Source organism: Piliocolobus tephrosceles, chromosome 9, assembly GCF_002776525.5.
Source record: "Piliocolobus tephrosceles isolate RC106 chromosome 9, ASM277652v3, whole genome shotgun sequence".
Classification (NCBI taxonomy): domain Eukaryota; kingdom Metazoa; phylum Chordata; class Mammalia; order Primates; family Cercopithecidae; genus Piliocolobus; species Piliocolobus tephrosceles.
Window position 1 is genome coordinate 50013422 of NC_045442.1, and position 17668 is coordinate 50031089.

At 33.7% G+C, this 17668-nt stretch overlaps 1 protein-coding gene across 1 annotated transcript in view; it reads right to left on the minus strand.

The window, feature by feature from the left end:
* The window catches only part of PCDH15 (protocadherin related 15), a 791018-nt gene that overhangs the window by 212443 nt on the left and 560907 nt on the right, over nt 1-17668 (minus strand). The window contains exons 18-19 of the mRNA XM_026454840.1: nt 8516-8821; nt 5868-6092 (exon numbers count right to left, since the gene is read on the minus strand). Of these exons, the coding sequence (XP_026310625.1) occupies nt 5868-6092; nt 8516-8821 (531 nt within the window). The remainder of the gene's footprint in view (nt 1-5867; nt 6093-8515; nt 8822-17668) is intronic.

Here is a 17668-nt window from a genome sequence, read left to right on the forward strand (position 1 = left end):
AAGAAAGAAAGAAAGAAAGAAAGAAAGAAAGAAAGAAAGAAAGAAAGAAAGAAAGAAAGAAAGAAAGAAAGAAAGAAAGAGAGAGAGAGAGAAAAAGTAATAATACTCAAGATGTTGGTTGTTTGGAGAATTAAACCTTCACAAGTGAAAAAAAATTTTTTTTTTCAACAAAATGCTAGCAAACCAGCAGCACATCAAAAAGCTAATCCCCCACAATCAAGTAGGTTTTATGCCTGCGATGCAAGGCTGGTTCAATATAGACAAATCAACAGAAGTGATTCACCACAGAAACAGAACTAAAAACAAAAACTACATGATCATCTCAATAGATGCAGAAAAGTATTTCAATAAAATTCCACATACTTTCATGTTAAAAACCCTTAACGAACTAGACACTGAAGGAACATACTTTAAAATAATAAAAGCCATCTATGACAAATGCACAGCCAACATCATACTGAATGGGCAAAAGCTGGAGGTATTCCCCTTGAAAAGGGAAACACGATAAGGATGTCCTCTCTTATCATTCCCACTCATCATAGTAATGGAAGTCCTGGCCAGAGCAATAAAGCAATAGAAATAAATAAAACCCATCCAATTAGGAAGAGAGGATGTCATACTACCCTTGTTTGCAGATGATATGATTCTACACCTAGAAAACTCCATAGTCTCTGTCCAAAGCTCCTTGATCTAATAAACAACTTCAGCAAAGTTTCAGGATACCAAATCAATGTACAAAAATCAATGATAGCATTCCTATGTACCAACAACATCCAAGCTGAGGGCCAAATCAAGAATGTAATCCGATTTATGATAGTTACACAAAAAAGTACCTAGAAATACAACTAACCAGGGTGGTGAAAAATCTCTACAATGAGAACTTAAAATACTGCTCAGTGAAATCAAAGACGACAGAAACAAATTGAAAAACATTCCGTTCTTGTAGATAGAAGGAATCAATATCATTAAAATGGCCATACTGCCCAAAGCAAAGTACAGATTCAATGCTATTCTTATTAAACTACTAAATATATTATTCACAAAACCAGAAAAATATATTCTAAAATTCATATCAAACCAAAAATGAGCTTGAATAGCTAAGACAATCCAAAGTAAAAAGAAAAAAGCTGAAGATATCACATTTCTTGACTTCAAACTATACTGTAATGCTACAGTAACCAAAATGCATTGTCCTGGTACAAAAACAGACACATAGACCAATGGAACAGAATAGAGATCCCAGAAATAATGCTGCATACTCATACCCATCTGATATACAACAAAGTAAATAAAAACAAACAATGGAGAATGGACTCCCTATTCAGCAAATGATGCTAGGATAACCGGCTATACATATGTAGAAAAATGAAATTATACCCCTTCCTTACACCATGTACAAAAATGAACTCAAGATGGATTGAAGACTTTAATGTCAAACTTAAAACTATAAAAACAGTGGAAGATAACCTAGGAAATACGATTCTGGACACAAGCCCTAGCAAAAAATTTCATAACAAAGATGCCAAAAACAATTTTACCAATAGCAAAAATTGACAAGTGTGACTTAATTAAATTAAAAGAGCTTCTGCATAGCAAAAAAAAAAAAAAAAAAAAAAACAAAACAACAACAAAAAAAACATATAAACAGAGTAAACAGGCCACCTACAGAATGGGAGAAAATGCTTACAAACTGTGCTGTGGAACTGACAAAGGTCTAATATCCAGAATCTATAAGGAACTTACAAATCAACAAGCAAAAAGCAAACCACCCCATTAAAAAGTGGGCAAAAGATATGAACACACACTTTTCAGAAGAAGACATACATATGGTGAACAAGCACATGAAAAAATGCTCATCATCACTAATCATGAGAGCAATGCAAATCGAAACCATGATGAGACACCATCTCACACCAATCAGAATTGCTCTTAAAAGTAAAAACAAAACAAAACAAAAAACAAAAAGCATGCTGGCGAGTTTGAGGAGAAAACAGAACAAAGCAGTTTGGCGATTTCTCAAGGAACTCAAAGCAAAATGACCACTTGACCCAGCAATCCCATTTTTTAGGTATATATTCAAAGATAAATAAATTGTTGTACCATAAAGACACATGCATGTGTATCATTAGTATCATGCTATTCACAGTAGTAAAGACATGAAATCAATCAACCTAAATGCCCAACAATGGTCAACTAAATAAAGAAAATGTGGCACATGTATGCCATGGAATAACTACTATGCAGCCATAAAAAAGAATGAGATCATGTCCTCTGCAGCAACATGGATGCAACTAGAAGCCATTATCCTAAGTGAACTAACATAGGAACAGAAAACCAAATACTGCATGTTCTCACTTAGAAGCTGAAGGTAAATGTTGAGTACATAGGGACACAAAGATGGGAACAACATACATTGGGGGCTGCTTGAGGGTGGACAGATGGAGGAGAGTAAGGATAAAAAAAAAACTACCTATAAGGTACTATGTTTATTACCTGAGTGGCAAAACAATCTGTACAATCAAATCCTGTGACACACAATTTACCTGTATAAAAAACTGCACATGTATCCATGAGCCTAAATTAAAAACTTTAAAGAAAGAAACGTGTTGGAAATTACTTAGAATCATTTGAATTACTCACCCGAGCATGCCATAAACCTTTTGAATTAAAATAATAATATTTCTTCAGTTACAAGACACAACATATGTTAAGATATAACATTTAATTTATATTACTTTTTGAGATGGAGTTTCGCTCTTGTTGCCCAGGCTGTAGTGCAGTGCCATGATCTCAAATCACTGCAACATCCATCTCCCAGGTTTAAGTGATTCTCCTGCCTCAGCCTCCTGAGTAGCTGGGATTAGAGGTGTGCGCCACCACGCCCAGTTAATTTTTTGTATTTTTAATAGAGATGGGGTTTCATCATGTTGGCCAGGCTGATCTCAAACTCCCAACCTCAGGTGATCCATCCGCCTTGGCCTCCCAAAGTGTAGGGATTACAGGTATGAGCCACCATGCCCAGCCAAGAAACAACATTTACCAAAGTTTTATGAGTTACAATAGCAAAGACATGGAATCAACCTAAATACTCATCAATGGTGAATTAGATAAATATAAAAGGGTACATACACACCACAGAATACTATGAAGCCCTAAAAAAGAATAAAATCATGTCCTTTGCAGTAACATAGCTACAGCTGGAGGCCATTATTCTAAACAAATTCAGGAACATAAAACCAAACACTGAATGTTCTCACTTCTAAATGGTAACTAAATATTGGGTACTCATGGACATAAAAATAGACACTGAAGATTAACAGACAGAAAATGGGTGGGTTAGGAAGTGAAGAAGCAGGAGTTGAGAACCTAATTATTGGGTACTATATTCACTACCTGGTTGACAAGGTCATTCATATCCCAAAACTCAGCATCATGCAACACACTTATGTAACAAATGTGAACATGTAACACCTGAATCTAAATAAAAGATGAAAATGTAAAATAAGGCACTAAAAAAAGAAAAGGTAGTGGAATACTTCCTGTATTTAACTGTGATTGCAGAATTATCTTAAAAAAATAAAATCCAAACTCCAAAATTTTAGGGTCAAGAACATTAACCTACTGCAAAAATATAGTTATATTAATTATGTATTGGTGAAATATTTTTTCACATCATTACTTTGTTGTCTAAGAAAACTAATAGCATATATCTAGCTATTTAGCAGCACAACAACCAATCACCTAAGAAAAGTGAATTCTTCTTCCATCATTTCAAATAAAATAAAATCTTATTTGTAGTCCCTATAATATGAGAATTGCAGAAAAGTTGCCTATGACCTTGTTTACCTTATGACCCTCAATACATATAGTCTTCTACTAAGGTGCCTCAGAGACATTTGTGTTACACATGCATAATCTGAATGATCTCACATAAATGTACTGGACACTAAAATAAAAAATAAAAATAAAAAAAGAAAGAAAAAGAGAGTAATCTTCAGGAACTTTGTCTTATTTTAGGCAGAAATGTATCTGCACTGTCCCACCATCTTCAGGTAGCCAACAAAATCCAAATGATATGGAATTGTTAGTAATTTATCATATATAAATTCTGCTAAACAATTCACCTTAAACACATAATGGACTGTAACTCTAACCACTTCAAAAGAACAAATGAAAAATCATTGACAGGAACAAAATACAACCTGAAAATGTAATACTGACAAAGTTTAAGTAAACACAGATGCCTAGAGGTATCTGCATGATCTCCAGGATTAGATAACCTGACAAAGTTGGCAAGTCATGTAACTTTGATTCCACTCAGTATTACACGTTTTTAGTGGTTATATGAATCATAAATAGTACCAACATGTAGTAGACAATATGTAGTTGCCAATATTTCATTCCAATCCTACGGTATGATCCTGCAACTAAACATTTATTTAAAATGTCCACATCTTTCCACAGTTTTCTATCTAAGCCCATAGATTTCATTGTTTTTTTTTTAACATAGAAACTTGATATCTGTGGTCACCTGGTAAAATCTGAGCCATAATTATCAATTATATTTTTTGGGGTAGAACATAGATACAACTGTGAATAAAATATAAATCAAAATATCTATACTAAAGTTAAATTGTTTATTCAATTAATTACTCATATTCATCTATTTTATGCATGGCCATTGAAATACACTATAAGCTTCTTTGCAAGTGCTTCATTTATCTTACAGATCTTCTGTCTTTTTCCTCCCTCCACTGCCCTTGCTCTGGGCGGGTATCTCTATTTCTTTCTGACCAGCCCTTTTTCATCATTCAAAATCTATTCTGGAAGTAGAAAAAAACCACTTTAAATAGGACTCTTTCAAGTTTCTATTTTCTTCCCTTATCAAAACAAACATTTTTACAACGTACCATGATAGTGAACGAACTTTTACTTTACATTGTCTAAGAAATTACTGCCATGTAAAGTCATTTTTTTAGTAATATACTCATTTAGTAAAGTAACTTGAGGATTTTTGTACATGTATCTTTGTATTTGAAGTAAATTTCTCAATATGGGATTCAGATGTCTTGTATAAGAATCATCTGTGTACTTTTCTCAACTGCTGATGTTTATGATCGGGATAGGTCCTTCTTTGGGGAAGGAGTAGAGAAATCTGGAAGTTTAAGATGACGCTCAGATGATCATTGTATATACTAGTATTTGAGGACTGATCAACTTACAGTACTTCTTCTCATATCTACTTTTAAGTTGTCTCTTAAAAATCACTAGAAATTCAAAAGGTTAAAAATGCCATGCTCTTTCAGGTAATCATCTAGCACAGGGTATTATAATAAATGAGATAACAAATCCAGAGTGGTTAACACAGTCCCAAAGGTCATAGAGCTTAAAAGGGTTGAGCCGGAATTTAGCTCCAATTACATTTAACTTGGAAACTTATTTCATCCCAGAGGTTTGGGTCATAAATTAATTTTAGGGCCTAAGAACTCTTGGCCCTTCAGAGTCATTTACAAAATTTTTTTAGTTGAAGGATTTATACCAAATAATTATGTCTCATGCTGTGGAATTTGAACTAAAATCTAGTCTAGAGAGGTTATGACTTGATGGAGAGCTGATGCAGACTCAAATTTCCACGGTCCTTGTACTCATATTTAGTACCTCTTTAAAATTTATCTTTTATAGTCAAAACTATAGTTATTTCTTATGTATTCATAACTATTTTCCATTGGAAAATCTATGTTCTGGGTCTGGTACCACTGTGCCATTAGGAATTGTTATCAAAACATATTTATAGATATAATAGAAGAAACAAAACCTACATGTATAGAGAGCAAAGAAGGCAACCAGAAGTCATCTTTTGTCCTTACCTTTACAATCACTGTGACAGTAGCAATACCAGGAGGCATTGTTCCATAAATATCAAAGGCCTCTACCAGAAAAGTGGTACTTGCTTCTTGGTCTGGAAATGCCTCATAATCTAAACTCCTTAAAAGGGATAGTTCTCCTGTAAATGGATGTAGTGCAAAAAAATGCTTCACTTCTGGGCTTCTTATCCGGTAAGATACATTTGCTCCAAGGTCGACATCTTTGGCCTGTAATGAGCAAAAGAATGGTTTTATTAGTGACGTTACCAAAATAAAGAAATGCAGGAAGGATGGAAGTCATGTGTCACTGCCTAGGACAGCATGAATTTAATGAGGACAAAAAGACACGTTTTAAAAGAAAAATACATTATTTAACAATTTACCAGAGAGAGGGAAGGAGGGATGGAGGAGAGAAAGATGGAGGGAGGGAGGAAAAGAGGGAGGCAGTGAGAGGGAGAATCAGAGAGAGAGAGAGAGAGAAATATTCTCATAAGATTTTGTCATTCTCGATGTTATTACTTTATGTATTTAACTTGAAAAATCACTAAATGAATTATATCACAGTAAAAAAATAGTCTTAAATGATTACTTCTTATTTTCTGCTGATTTAATAATCAGGAACAAATATTTTAAATACAAATAAGTATATACTGAGTGATTTCCATAAACATAATGGATGGCTAAAGTACTATAGGAAAATTAAGAAAATATAAGTAGTAATTCTTCTTCACAGTGACCCTATAATACAATTCTAGAGATCACTCTACTATACTCCCCTTCATTTAACTAGCATTTGAGTAGTAGTTACACACAGGTGCTGTAGAGAGCACCAAAATGAATCAAGACACAATTATTGCCCTACAGGTTACGGTCTCAGAGAAGAAATAAGACACAAATACTAAAATAGAAAGGAAAAAATGTGACATGAAATCTAAAAGATGATCTAAATTGGGAACCTTGTCCTTTAGCTGAAAGGATTGGTTTTCACGGGAGTCTCGTAGAAAGGCTATTTCACTCAGTACAGACTAGCAACTGTACTGTAGGTACAGAAAACCAAATGGAGCAAAAATGAAAATGGGGAAGATTCAGAGTATGTTATAATGTGCATATTTTAATGCAAACATCTCCTATGTGAACCTCAGCCTTGGTCTCCTCCAATCAATTATTGACTTAACAATCAGAAAGTTGCTATTAAAGCATACATTTTATTATGTGATTTTTCCTGCTTAAAATCCTCTGGTTTTTAATTCAATTTTCAATCAACGCCATTATCCTTAACATGGTAAGAGTCACTACATTTTCTAGACCTTTAGCCCCTCACCCCTCACACTTTCCCGTCTTCCATGATTTTGACCAGGCTTTTTTTCCTCCACTACTTTAAACAATCTTTCTTCCTTTTCCTCTTGAATAGCTCTTACTTGCCCCTCAGTTCACCATTTAGAAATAAGTTCCTCTTTGCCTTAAGATTAGGTTAGGAGCTCCACCTCTATTACCTAGGCCCTTTGTACTGAGGACCTACGTTTTAACTACTAATTTTCTGAAAACTCCAAGAAAGCAGCAAATTTGTTTTGTTCACCCTTGTATCCCCAAAGTCTGTGTATCCCCTAGGACAGCATGAATTTAACGACACTGGCAGGAGACTTTGCATACTGAAGACATGTTTGTTAAATAAATATATTAACTAACTAATTAATTGATAGATGAATGGTGGAATAGATGAAGGCATAATGGTTCGCTCCCTGGTATTTGCCTAATTTGATTTGTTAATGTTTATTGCTGAGTTCAGTTATGGAAGGGATACAGAGTCTGGAAACTGTGCTAAAAACATTCAAGTTGTGGACTGCAGGTGGAAAATTGGCTACTTTTTTTTTTTCTTTCAAAACATACCTCATAGACCAACTGAGTCAGTATTAAATGAGGTGGCTGCTTAAAAATTCAGATTTATGGATCAGCCCAACCTACTGAATCAAAATGTTCAGGACTTTTTGTAATTTATAGTTGAAAACTTAAAAAAGAGGCTTGATGCAGAGATGTCATTAAAAAGGAGAGTTAGATTACTAGAAGATGACTTTTGTGTACCTAATGTGAAAAAAATACAGAATAATGGGTATAAACGATATCTGTAAAATGGAGGGGGAACCAATATGTAACTCTGTGTTTTTCCTGTGTATACACATTTATGTTATATATGTACAACCCACACAAATGAATATATACACACACACACACAGAGACAATTTTTTTGACATTTGTGTGAACACAAAGATAAATGTGAAATAAATTTAATGTTGAGTACTCTGGAGGAACAATGTGGGAGATTATTAACTTTTGCTTCATAAACTATTGTATTGTCAACTGTTGGGATAAACAGAGTATTACTTTTGTAAATTAAAAAATCTATTAAAAAGTGTTTTTAAAATTTCTTACAAAGAGACCTTTCTGTCCTTAATTTTTGGGATATCTTTAAAGTAGGCTTGCCACATCAAATACAATATGCAATATTGGAGAAATAATAAAAAGTTATTCATTGCTTATCTGAAATTAAAATCCAGCTTGGTGTGTTGTATTTTTACTTGCTAATTTTGGCAAACAAACCCTAATAGCAAACCTCCTAATGTAGAATTAATGTAACAAATGCTTTTTCCACACACCTCTATTTGAAGAATGGTGGTCCCAGCTGGCAGATTCTCCTCAACAAGGACAGTGTACGTTGAGTTGGTGAACACAGGACTATTATCATCAATGTCCAAAACCTTGATGGCCAGGGTTAGAGTTGAATGACGAGGGTGTACTGCTCCATCTGTTGCCACAACAACAAGTTCATAGTAGTCCCTGACTTCTCTATTAAGCTTCACTGCTGTGTAAATGCTCCCATTGGATGTGATACGAAAAAGATTATTAAAGTTACCCAAACTGTAGTGCACTTGACCATTTATTCCAGCATCAGGGTCTGTTGCCTATTAAATAAAATGAAAAGCAAGAAAATTCACATAAGTTTTGATGGGCTACTGTAAATGAAGGTAATATTTAACAAATTATGGCATTTTTCTGATCAAATATTATTTGGTTAAGGATGAAATGACAATGACAATACAATGCAAAATATAAAACATGAAAATTATTATATTTAATATTCTTCATTTAAAATTAACATAACAAAAACTTATAATGTCATTAGCAATAACAATACTATATTATGACAGAAAACTCATATTATAAAAATACTGAATCTTTATGTCTTATTATTTTAATAGGTTTTGAATTCTAAAGTGAGAAAAAAATTTTGTTTTTAATTCATTTAACATAATCTGCTGACAATTTAAGATTACATAGGTTTTTGCTCACTTTACATATTCATTTTATGTTTATATCTGTTTAGTAATAATATTATTATGCATTGTTTGTTTATAATAGATAACATTTTACTATGTTATGCCATTATTATTTATGTGATAATTTTTATTATAATAAACATCAATCAAATTTATCATAAATAATATTTATAAGCATAACCTGACTTAATCCTCATGATGTTGTTATGAGTAAATATTATTAATCGCATTTTACAAATGAGAACACTGTGGCTTATGGAAGGTTACACAAGAAACTAATATCTCAGTGTCCCACTTCTTAACACAATACTTCATATATAAAAGTACTTAACAAATGCTTGTTGAATTAATGAACATTAGATGAAATGAAACAGATTTGAAACTAAATCTGTTCCAAAAGCCAAATAGGAGTAAAACTACAATAACTGTAATGTACCTGCAAGGGACTCTTCTTCAACATTAGAAAACACATCTCTGCATAAATGAGAATGTTTGATACCATAATATACCCATATTTACCGAAAATTTGAAGTCATGTAAAATCACTTTGCATCAAATAAAATGAGAAAATATTGAGTAAATATTCATCTAATGAAATGTAATGAGAATGAATCTTAGCTAAAACTCAATTGTGATACTAATTATGAATCTCGCTATCAGCTACTGTATATTTTGCTTTGAAAAGTTCCATGTAAAAGAAACTGAAATAAGTCTTAGAAATTGTAAAATGTTATATAATTACGCCCCAAACTGTCAATAGGAAAGGAAGGAAAACAAAACACTTGGCTGCCTTATGAGCCAGGGACACAAAAATCACTCCAGGTTTACAAAGAGTGGAATGCAATACGATGTGTTTTAACAGCACATATGCAGTTGTATATTCAGTTTTACAGGCACTGGTAAAGCATGCAGAATGGGGATGCTGAATGTTTGTGCCTTCTTTGAAACAAGAATGTCTAAGATGTGAAAATCATGTTTACAGCGGTGTTCCTGTATGTCATAATGCCAAGCATTTCAGCAGGATTTGTCTCTTTGACTCATGAAAACACAACTGCCCCTGGGAGTTTAATATCTCTGAGGTTTAGTTCTGAGAAAAGATAGAAGAATTGCAGAAATACCTGAAGAGATAAAATATTGTGACAGAGTTGAATAGTTTCTGTTGATATAGTTTCTTTTACTTTTATACTTTGCCTAGAATTTGTCTTATGAATTATTGACAAATCAGTCAAGCTGATCATTTTAGTGAAAACAAACACTGCCTTCTCCTTTTTTCACCAAAAAAAAAGAGGGTGAACTCTTTTTTTGGTCTGAAATTACTCATCAAGTAAATAGAAAAAATTCTAGGCTAATAACAAAATATAAATATATCTTGTTTCATAACCATAATACCCTTAAAATTTCAGTCACTTTTGCTGTCAATGGAATATCTTAAGATCGAAAACATTAATCATTTATATAATTGGAAATTCAAATGACTCTTGTTCAAGTTATTTTTACTGACTCATATAATTGAATATTTATTATGGTAGAATGACTCAGTTTGACTGATGTGGCTGTATGTGTGTCTGTGTGTTTTAGACATGTCCAGCTGTTTATATATCCACTAGGAAACATATCTAAATTAGTTTTGCTTTTGCTCCCATAGCAAATTATCACAAATTGAGCAGCTGACACAAAACAAGTTCATTATTTTAAAGCTCTATAGGTCAGAAATTCAAGATGGTCTCACCAGGGCTATGTTTCTTTCTGGAGACTCTAAGGAGAAACAACGTCCTTGCTCATTCAGGTTGCTGACAGAATTCAGTTGCTAGAGTTTGTAGAACTGGGATCCCCACTTCCTTGATGGTTGTCATGTGACGACCAATCCCGGTTTCTAGAGATCCCCATATCCCTTGGCTCCTGACACATTTCCTCCATTTTTTAAAGCCAGCAATGGTGGTCAAGCCCCTCTCACATTCTTTGAATCCCTCCCTCCATCTTTTTCCATTTTATCTTTCTGACCTACTCTTTAGGCATCCTCCTCCACTTTTAAGGGCATGTAAGATTACATTACGCTCCCTTGGACAATGCAGGAAAGAATCCCCATCTCAGCATCTTTAACCTTGATATATGTGTGTGCACACATGTGTAAGTGTGTGTATACTGCCATATATAAATATATAGCAATCTATATTTTATGATGATTTTATGATGGGATTTCTTTTTTTTTTTTTTTTTTTTTTTTTTTTTGAAACAGGTCTTGCTCTGTCACCCATGCTGGGGTGCAGTGCTGTGATCTAGGCTCACTGCGACCTTTACCTCCCAGGCTCAAATGATCCTCCCACCTCAGCCTCCTGAGTAGCAGGAGTGGCACTACAAGCACATGCCCACATGCCTGGCTAATTGTCTGTATTTTTATTAGAGACGGGGTTTCCCCTTTTTGCCCAGGTCAGTCTTGAACTTCTGGGCTCAAGCTATCCTCCCACTTTGGCTTCCCAAAGTGCTGGGATTACAGGTGTGAGCCATCTCACCCAGCCTGATAGGGGTTTTTAGAGAAAATATCCAAGTAGATATTCATTAAGCAGACTGACAGTAAATGCTAAATTGGGCATCCTCATCAATAGAGTTTCATAATTTTAAATAATCAGTTTAAATTGGTATAAATTATGATATGTCAAGTACACACACACTGGGACTGAATCTATGACCACTTAATTCACTGAATTCATAGCTACCATGACAAGAAGTATATTTGATGCTTATGGAATAAAATACTATAATATCCCCCAGAAAACTACTCTAAAAATTTTAAGGTGACTGAGACACACATCTAATGGAAACAAAGGGAATAGAATATAAAATGCAGAGCTATGTCCTTATCTGTTCCTATGCCCCCATTAAATCAAGGAGCATAAATAAGGTAATGTAAGTTAAGCAACATGAGCTGGCTGAGCAAGGCAGTTTTACTTATTTATTATTCTAGATGAACATGTAGATGTTAAACAAGATAACCAAACATAGAATTCCTCATTATCAGCAGTACTGTCAAGAACTTTGCATTGACGTTTAATATCTAGTCAAGCAGCTCAGTGTATGATGCTATAATGAAAACATATATCTTCCTAGAAATCAATTAAAAGTTAATTAAATTTGTTAATAACAAAAATAACACATCTCTTTTCCCCTTGTACTACATCAAAGCAATAAACAGTAATAGCTGCAACTTTATAATCATCTGTTCATGGTTAACACATTTTTGTAATATACACCTTACTATGGGGCCTGATTTGTGGCTACTAATTTGTGAATGCATATTGCTGGGAAATTGGCTGATAGCCTGTAGTCAAATAAAGACCTCACTGGACAGAACTTTGAATAATTTCCACTCACAAACCTTATCGATTAACACCAAAGTTAGAGTATATGAAAGAAAACCACACAATTACTTAAGAAAAAAAGTCAATGTTCAAAGGAATTTATTGAACAAAGATTTTTTGTATAATTTTTGAGAACCAATTTTATACCATGCCACTTGAAAAGAGAGCTGGGAAATATATTTCTTAAACACTAAATTCATTCCCCACCCCTTTTTTTCTCATTTTCTTTTTAGAATGGTCTGTTACACAATTCTTTCTATCTATAAAAGTGGAAGTTCATTACTGGGATTGCTACCCTCGGGGTTACCAGTACTGTAGAGAAGACCTAAAAGCATGCCTGTATGGGTGGAATATATTGGCATAAAACCTCAAAGTAGAGGTTGATGTTTGCACTCCTTCCATTGAGAAGTCCCTGGGTAGATTACTTGTGTAATTTACAATGACTCATTTCCATTTAAAATATGTCAAATATCCATTCAGATTAATTATTTAGATAGAAAATTATATGACAAAAATCAGCCCCAAGAAAATAACTTGAGGAGAAAACCAAAATGGTATAGCTATTATAAAGGTGTGAACTACTATGTAGCACCTAATTGGCCCCGTGTGAACCTGAGAGAGTGCTTTGCTCTAACTTTTGTTTGTCCTTTACAGTAATTTAAGAGGTCATGTACATCTTTCTCACTTTGAAGTGGGAACCATCAAAACTGTTGATCAGGGAGGTTGGTCAGTGCATCCTTCATGACATTACTAGTGAAAATACATTTTAAAAATCATTATCAATTAACTTCAAAAAGATATATGATAGTTGTCTTTTTTCTTTTAAGAAGCTGAGTTATTTCAAGGGCTGTGATTATTAGTGTAAAGGAGACAATCAATTGAAAGATTCAAAATGCAGGTAAATTTTTTCACTCTCCACACAAATGCCTCATGATCATTATTGAACAATGGCAAGCAGACTTACTGACCAGAAGGTAACTTGCATAACTTGAGTTAAAATCACTAAAAAATAACCAGAATGAATCGCTTTTCATTAAATATTGGAACTTTCAAATACTAGTCCCTAGAAATCTAGAAAACACACATGTAACACAAATAATTTTTCAAGGGATCAACCATTACTCTAAGATACACAATAAGCTACATTTTATCCTAGCATTCAAGGCTCTACCTGGTCTTGTTCTAACCTATCTTTATGCACTTATGTCCCTCAACTAACTCTCTGACACAAATTCTATGTTTTAGTCAAAGGAATATATTTATGGTGTCAATCAGCTACCAAGACAAGTGTCAGTGGTTTGTTACCACTGATGTTCCTTTCTCACCTATACAGCACCCACTGTGAATTCCAAATCCAGCTTTACTCTGTCTGTCTTTACTTAGAAGACAGGCTAAAGGAGCAGCCTCTGTTGGAATACGAAGCTCATGTGGTGCAGGAATTAAAAAAGACATAAGATAGCCAAGCTGCAGCTTTTAATGTTTCTGCTTGGAGGTCATCACATCACCTATACTTCTGCTTCATCAGTCAAGGCAAATCACATGACAAGGCCGATGTCAAGGGGTGCAGAAATAGCATTCCTTCACATAATGGGAAGTGATAAATCAGAAAAACTTTTACAATGTACTACCCTGGTTTTCCTTGAAATGACCATGCTCTCCCTCACCTTCCCTGATAGAGTTTTTTTTTATTTGTTTGTTTCTATTTTCCCCCAATCCAACTTAAATCTTCAAAACCTAGCTTCAGTTCTACTTCATCTGGGAAATCTCTTCTTTCCATCCAGCCTTCTGATCCCTTTTGCACATTTTAGCAAAACTCACTTTTTATTGCTATTTATGTATGTTATGCAATTAAATAATTGGCCTAAAAATCTGTAGTGTATCTATGTATTACATAATAGGAGACACTATTAGAGAAAAGAATCTGTAAATTGTTTTGTGGAGTGTACAATGTATGAGAAATGGAAAATCAGAGCAGGGATGGAAATATGGCAGAGAAGTTAAAAAAAAAAGATAGCAAGTAAATAAAAATAAATGATATTCCTGTAGTTGGGTGTTATTTAATGCAAATGAACTGAAGGCATCAAATTAAGTAAGATAGTTTAAGCTGTTCCAACGTAGCTTGCAGACCTCTTATTAAGTAAGCATTAGGAAGAAACTTTGCACTAAAAATCTTTACATATTCAGTTCTCATGTTAATGGTAAACACTTGAAGATTATTACTTCAGTGCTTCAGGAAAAGAGTTGTTGTCATGTTCATGTTCATACAGCAAACAAAGAAAGTAATGTTGTTTCACGTTCATTAAATGTATTTACATAGTAAGGCTGTCTTTTCCCTTTTTCAAATATTCCTTACAATGCCGAAAATGAAGAGGAAAACCTGGGAGGACCCATTCCATATTTCCCCACCAACGCTTTCTATTTGATAATTCTGTACTATAAGTTTAGTGTGTATATACCTCTTTATGTGATGCTTAAAAAATCATATATTAAATTATATTTAGTTTTCCAACCTCTTCTTACTTCTACTTCTCCAACTTCTTCAGTCTCATCTTTTTGTCTGTGGGCGAACATATTCTAAGCACTAAATCTAAAGTTAAGTGCATTTTACCATACTAAAAATGCTATTTCATGTCTGCTTTATCCAGTCATAAAATCCTCCCCTTATTTCCAAAACTGATTATTCTTCAGCCCAAGTGTCACTTCTCTCAGAAGCATCTGAGTAAACTAAATGCCTCATCTTCATGCTCCTGAAGCTCATTGTATGTTTCTTTACCACATGCCCTATTGCTTTTTTTCTGCAATTTTTAAATAGCCCACATGAAATTAAGAATTCCTAAGGCCAGGATGGCTTATTTATCTCATACAATGCCTATTTTATTTTTCTTTCCACATTGACATAGGTTAGATATGCAATAATTTCTGCCAAAATTTCTTCTGAAGCTATTTCTATTTTTTCAATTACATATCGTTCCCACCCCAACCACCCAAACACAAGAAAGAAAAATTGCCAATTAGCATTTATAATTTTGTCTTAAAAGAAGGTACGTTTTCTGTTTATTAGATAAAATGTAATAAAATAAGACATATTTTGTTCTTTAAATAAAAATTAAGTGATCACATGATTACTTACTAAACTTTGTCCTTTTGTTACATCTTATCACATTCTTGTTTTAAATTTTGTCACTGTATTAGTCAGTTTTCACACTGCTATAAAAAACTTCCCAGAAACTAGGGGATTTATAAATGAAAGAGGTTTAATTGACTCACAGTTTCACATGGCTGGGGAGGTCTCAGGAAACTTAAAATAATGGTGGAAGGTGAAGGGGAAGCAGGCACTTCTTCACATGGTGACAGAAGAGAAAAGAGTGAAGAAGGAACTCCCAATCACTTATAAAACCATCAGATCTAGTAAGGACTCACTCACTGTCATAAGAAAAGCATGGGGGAAGCCTCCCCCATTATCCAATCACACCCCTCCCTGGACACGTGGGGATTATAGATTCGTCCTGCAACACATGGGATTACAAATCGAGATGAGATTTGGGTTGGAATGCAGAGGCAAACCATATCAGTCACCTACAATTCTTTAAGGACATCTATTTGTAGGTCAGTTTTAAAATAAGTGCAATATATATACTTATTTTGTATAATTAAATATATTAGTTTAACTTTTAACAGTCTATTCTAGCATTGCTTAACTCTTTTTTTATTATCGACCCCCATCAAAAGAGGATTTTTAGATTTTTTCTTTCTAATAGAACCCTTATAAATTTTTACTTCCACAGATATATTTATGTATGCATATTACCCATGCTTTATACATAACAAAAGTGAGGTTTTTTTTGTCTCCCAAAACCTGATATTATACATTGGGAATGATCTACCACCATTGAAAATGCATGCTCTAGCCAAAAGAGAGTCCTCTGTAACTTCCTTATACACCATAAACATTTTCACATAAGCATTGTTTCTTTCAGCACTCATTACAGTGGCATCACTTTCTAAAATATTGGCCCATATTACTATATGGGGCAACGTCAGGATATCTCTGAACTTGTACTCAATACTCATCACTTCTTAAGTAATGAAGTAAGGGAAAAATACCACCTCTATGAATTGCATTTTATGTGATAATCTGTTTAGCCCAGTCTTCCTATTTATTTGATTGTGCTTATGTTTTCTGCCAAGTTATAACACAGAGTATTGTGGTTGTTTTCTTAAATAACTATTTTAAATAGTCTGCTCTATGTTTATTGAATATGTGACATTTTGCTTATCAGGTGTTTTTATAGGTCCTATATACTAATCCAGGTTTTAATTTTCTTTTTTCTAGTATTCTGTTGGGTTCAATATAAACATGCCCATGCATTTCTCCGAAGAGTCAAGAGTAATCTACACCTTAAGCATTGTCCTTCTGTCTGCCACAGGGCTTTTTGTTATATTACATTGTTTCACAAATCATTTTGTATCATTTCTAGAAAACAAAATCATAACTGGAAACTGAAAAGAATGTGACAGCCAGATTGGATGCTCTGTGAAATTCTATACAATTAAATTTTCTGGATAACATTCAAGTAAAGGATTAACAGATTTGTAAGTAAAACAAGAGCAATAAAAGTGCCTCTGGCTAATATAATAACTATTTAATGAGAGAAAAAATATCTCTTAATTTCCCAATACTATCAATCATTTCATTTGCTGAATATAAGCTCAAGTTTTTCCCAAACAGTAATCATAAAATTATAGGGGATTTTCTCTATTTTACACATATTGTCACAATTTTACCTACCTTGATAACATCACCGGGATAGAGCCAGATATCGGTTCCAGTTTTATGTTATCATCACTCATTCCTTGAGCTAGTATAGTAATTTTCAGCCGTTTTCTTACCTTAATCTGGGATGTCTCCAATAGGTTCATTTAAACATGTATGTTATATCCCACACAATAATAATGGGAGACTTTAACACCCTACTGTCAACATTAGACAAATCAATGAGACAGAAAAGTTAACAAGGATATCCAGGAATTGAACTCAGCTCTTCACCAAGCTGACCTAATAGACATCTATAGAACTCTCCACCCCAAATCAACAGAATGTACATTCTTCTCAGCA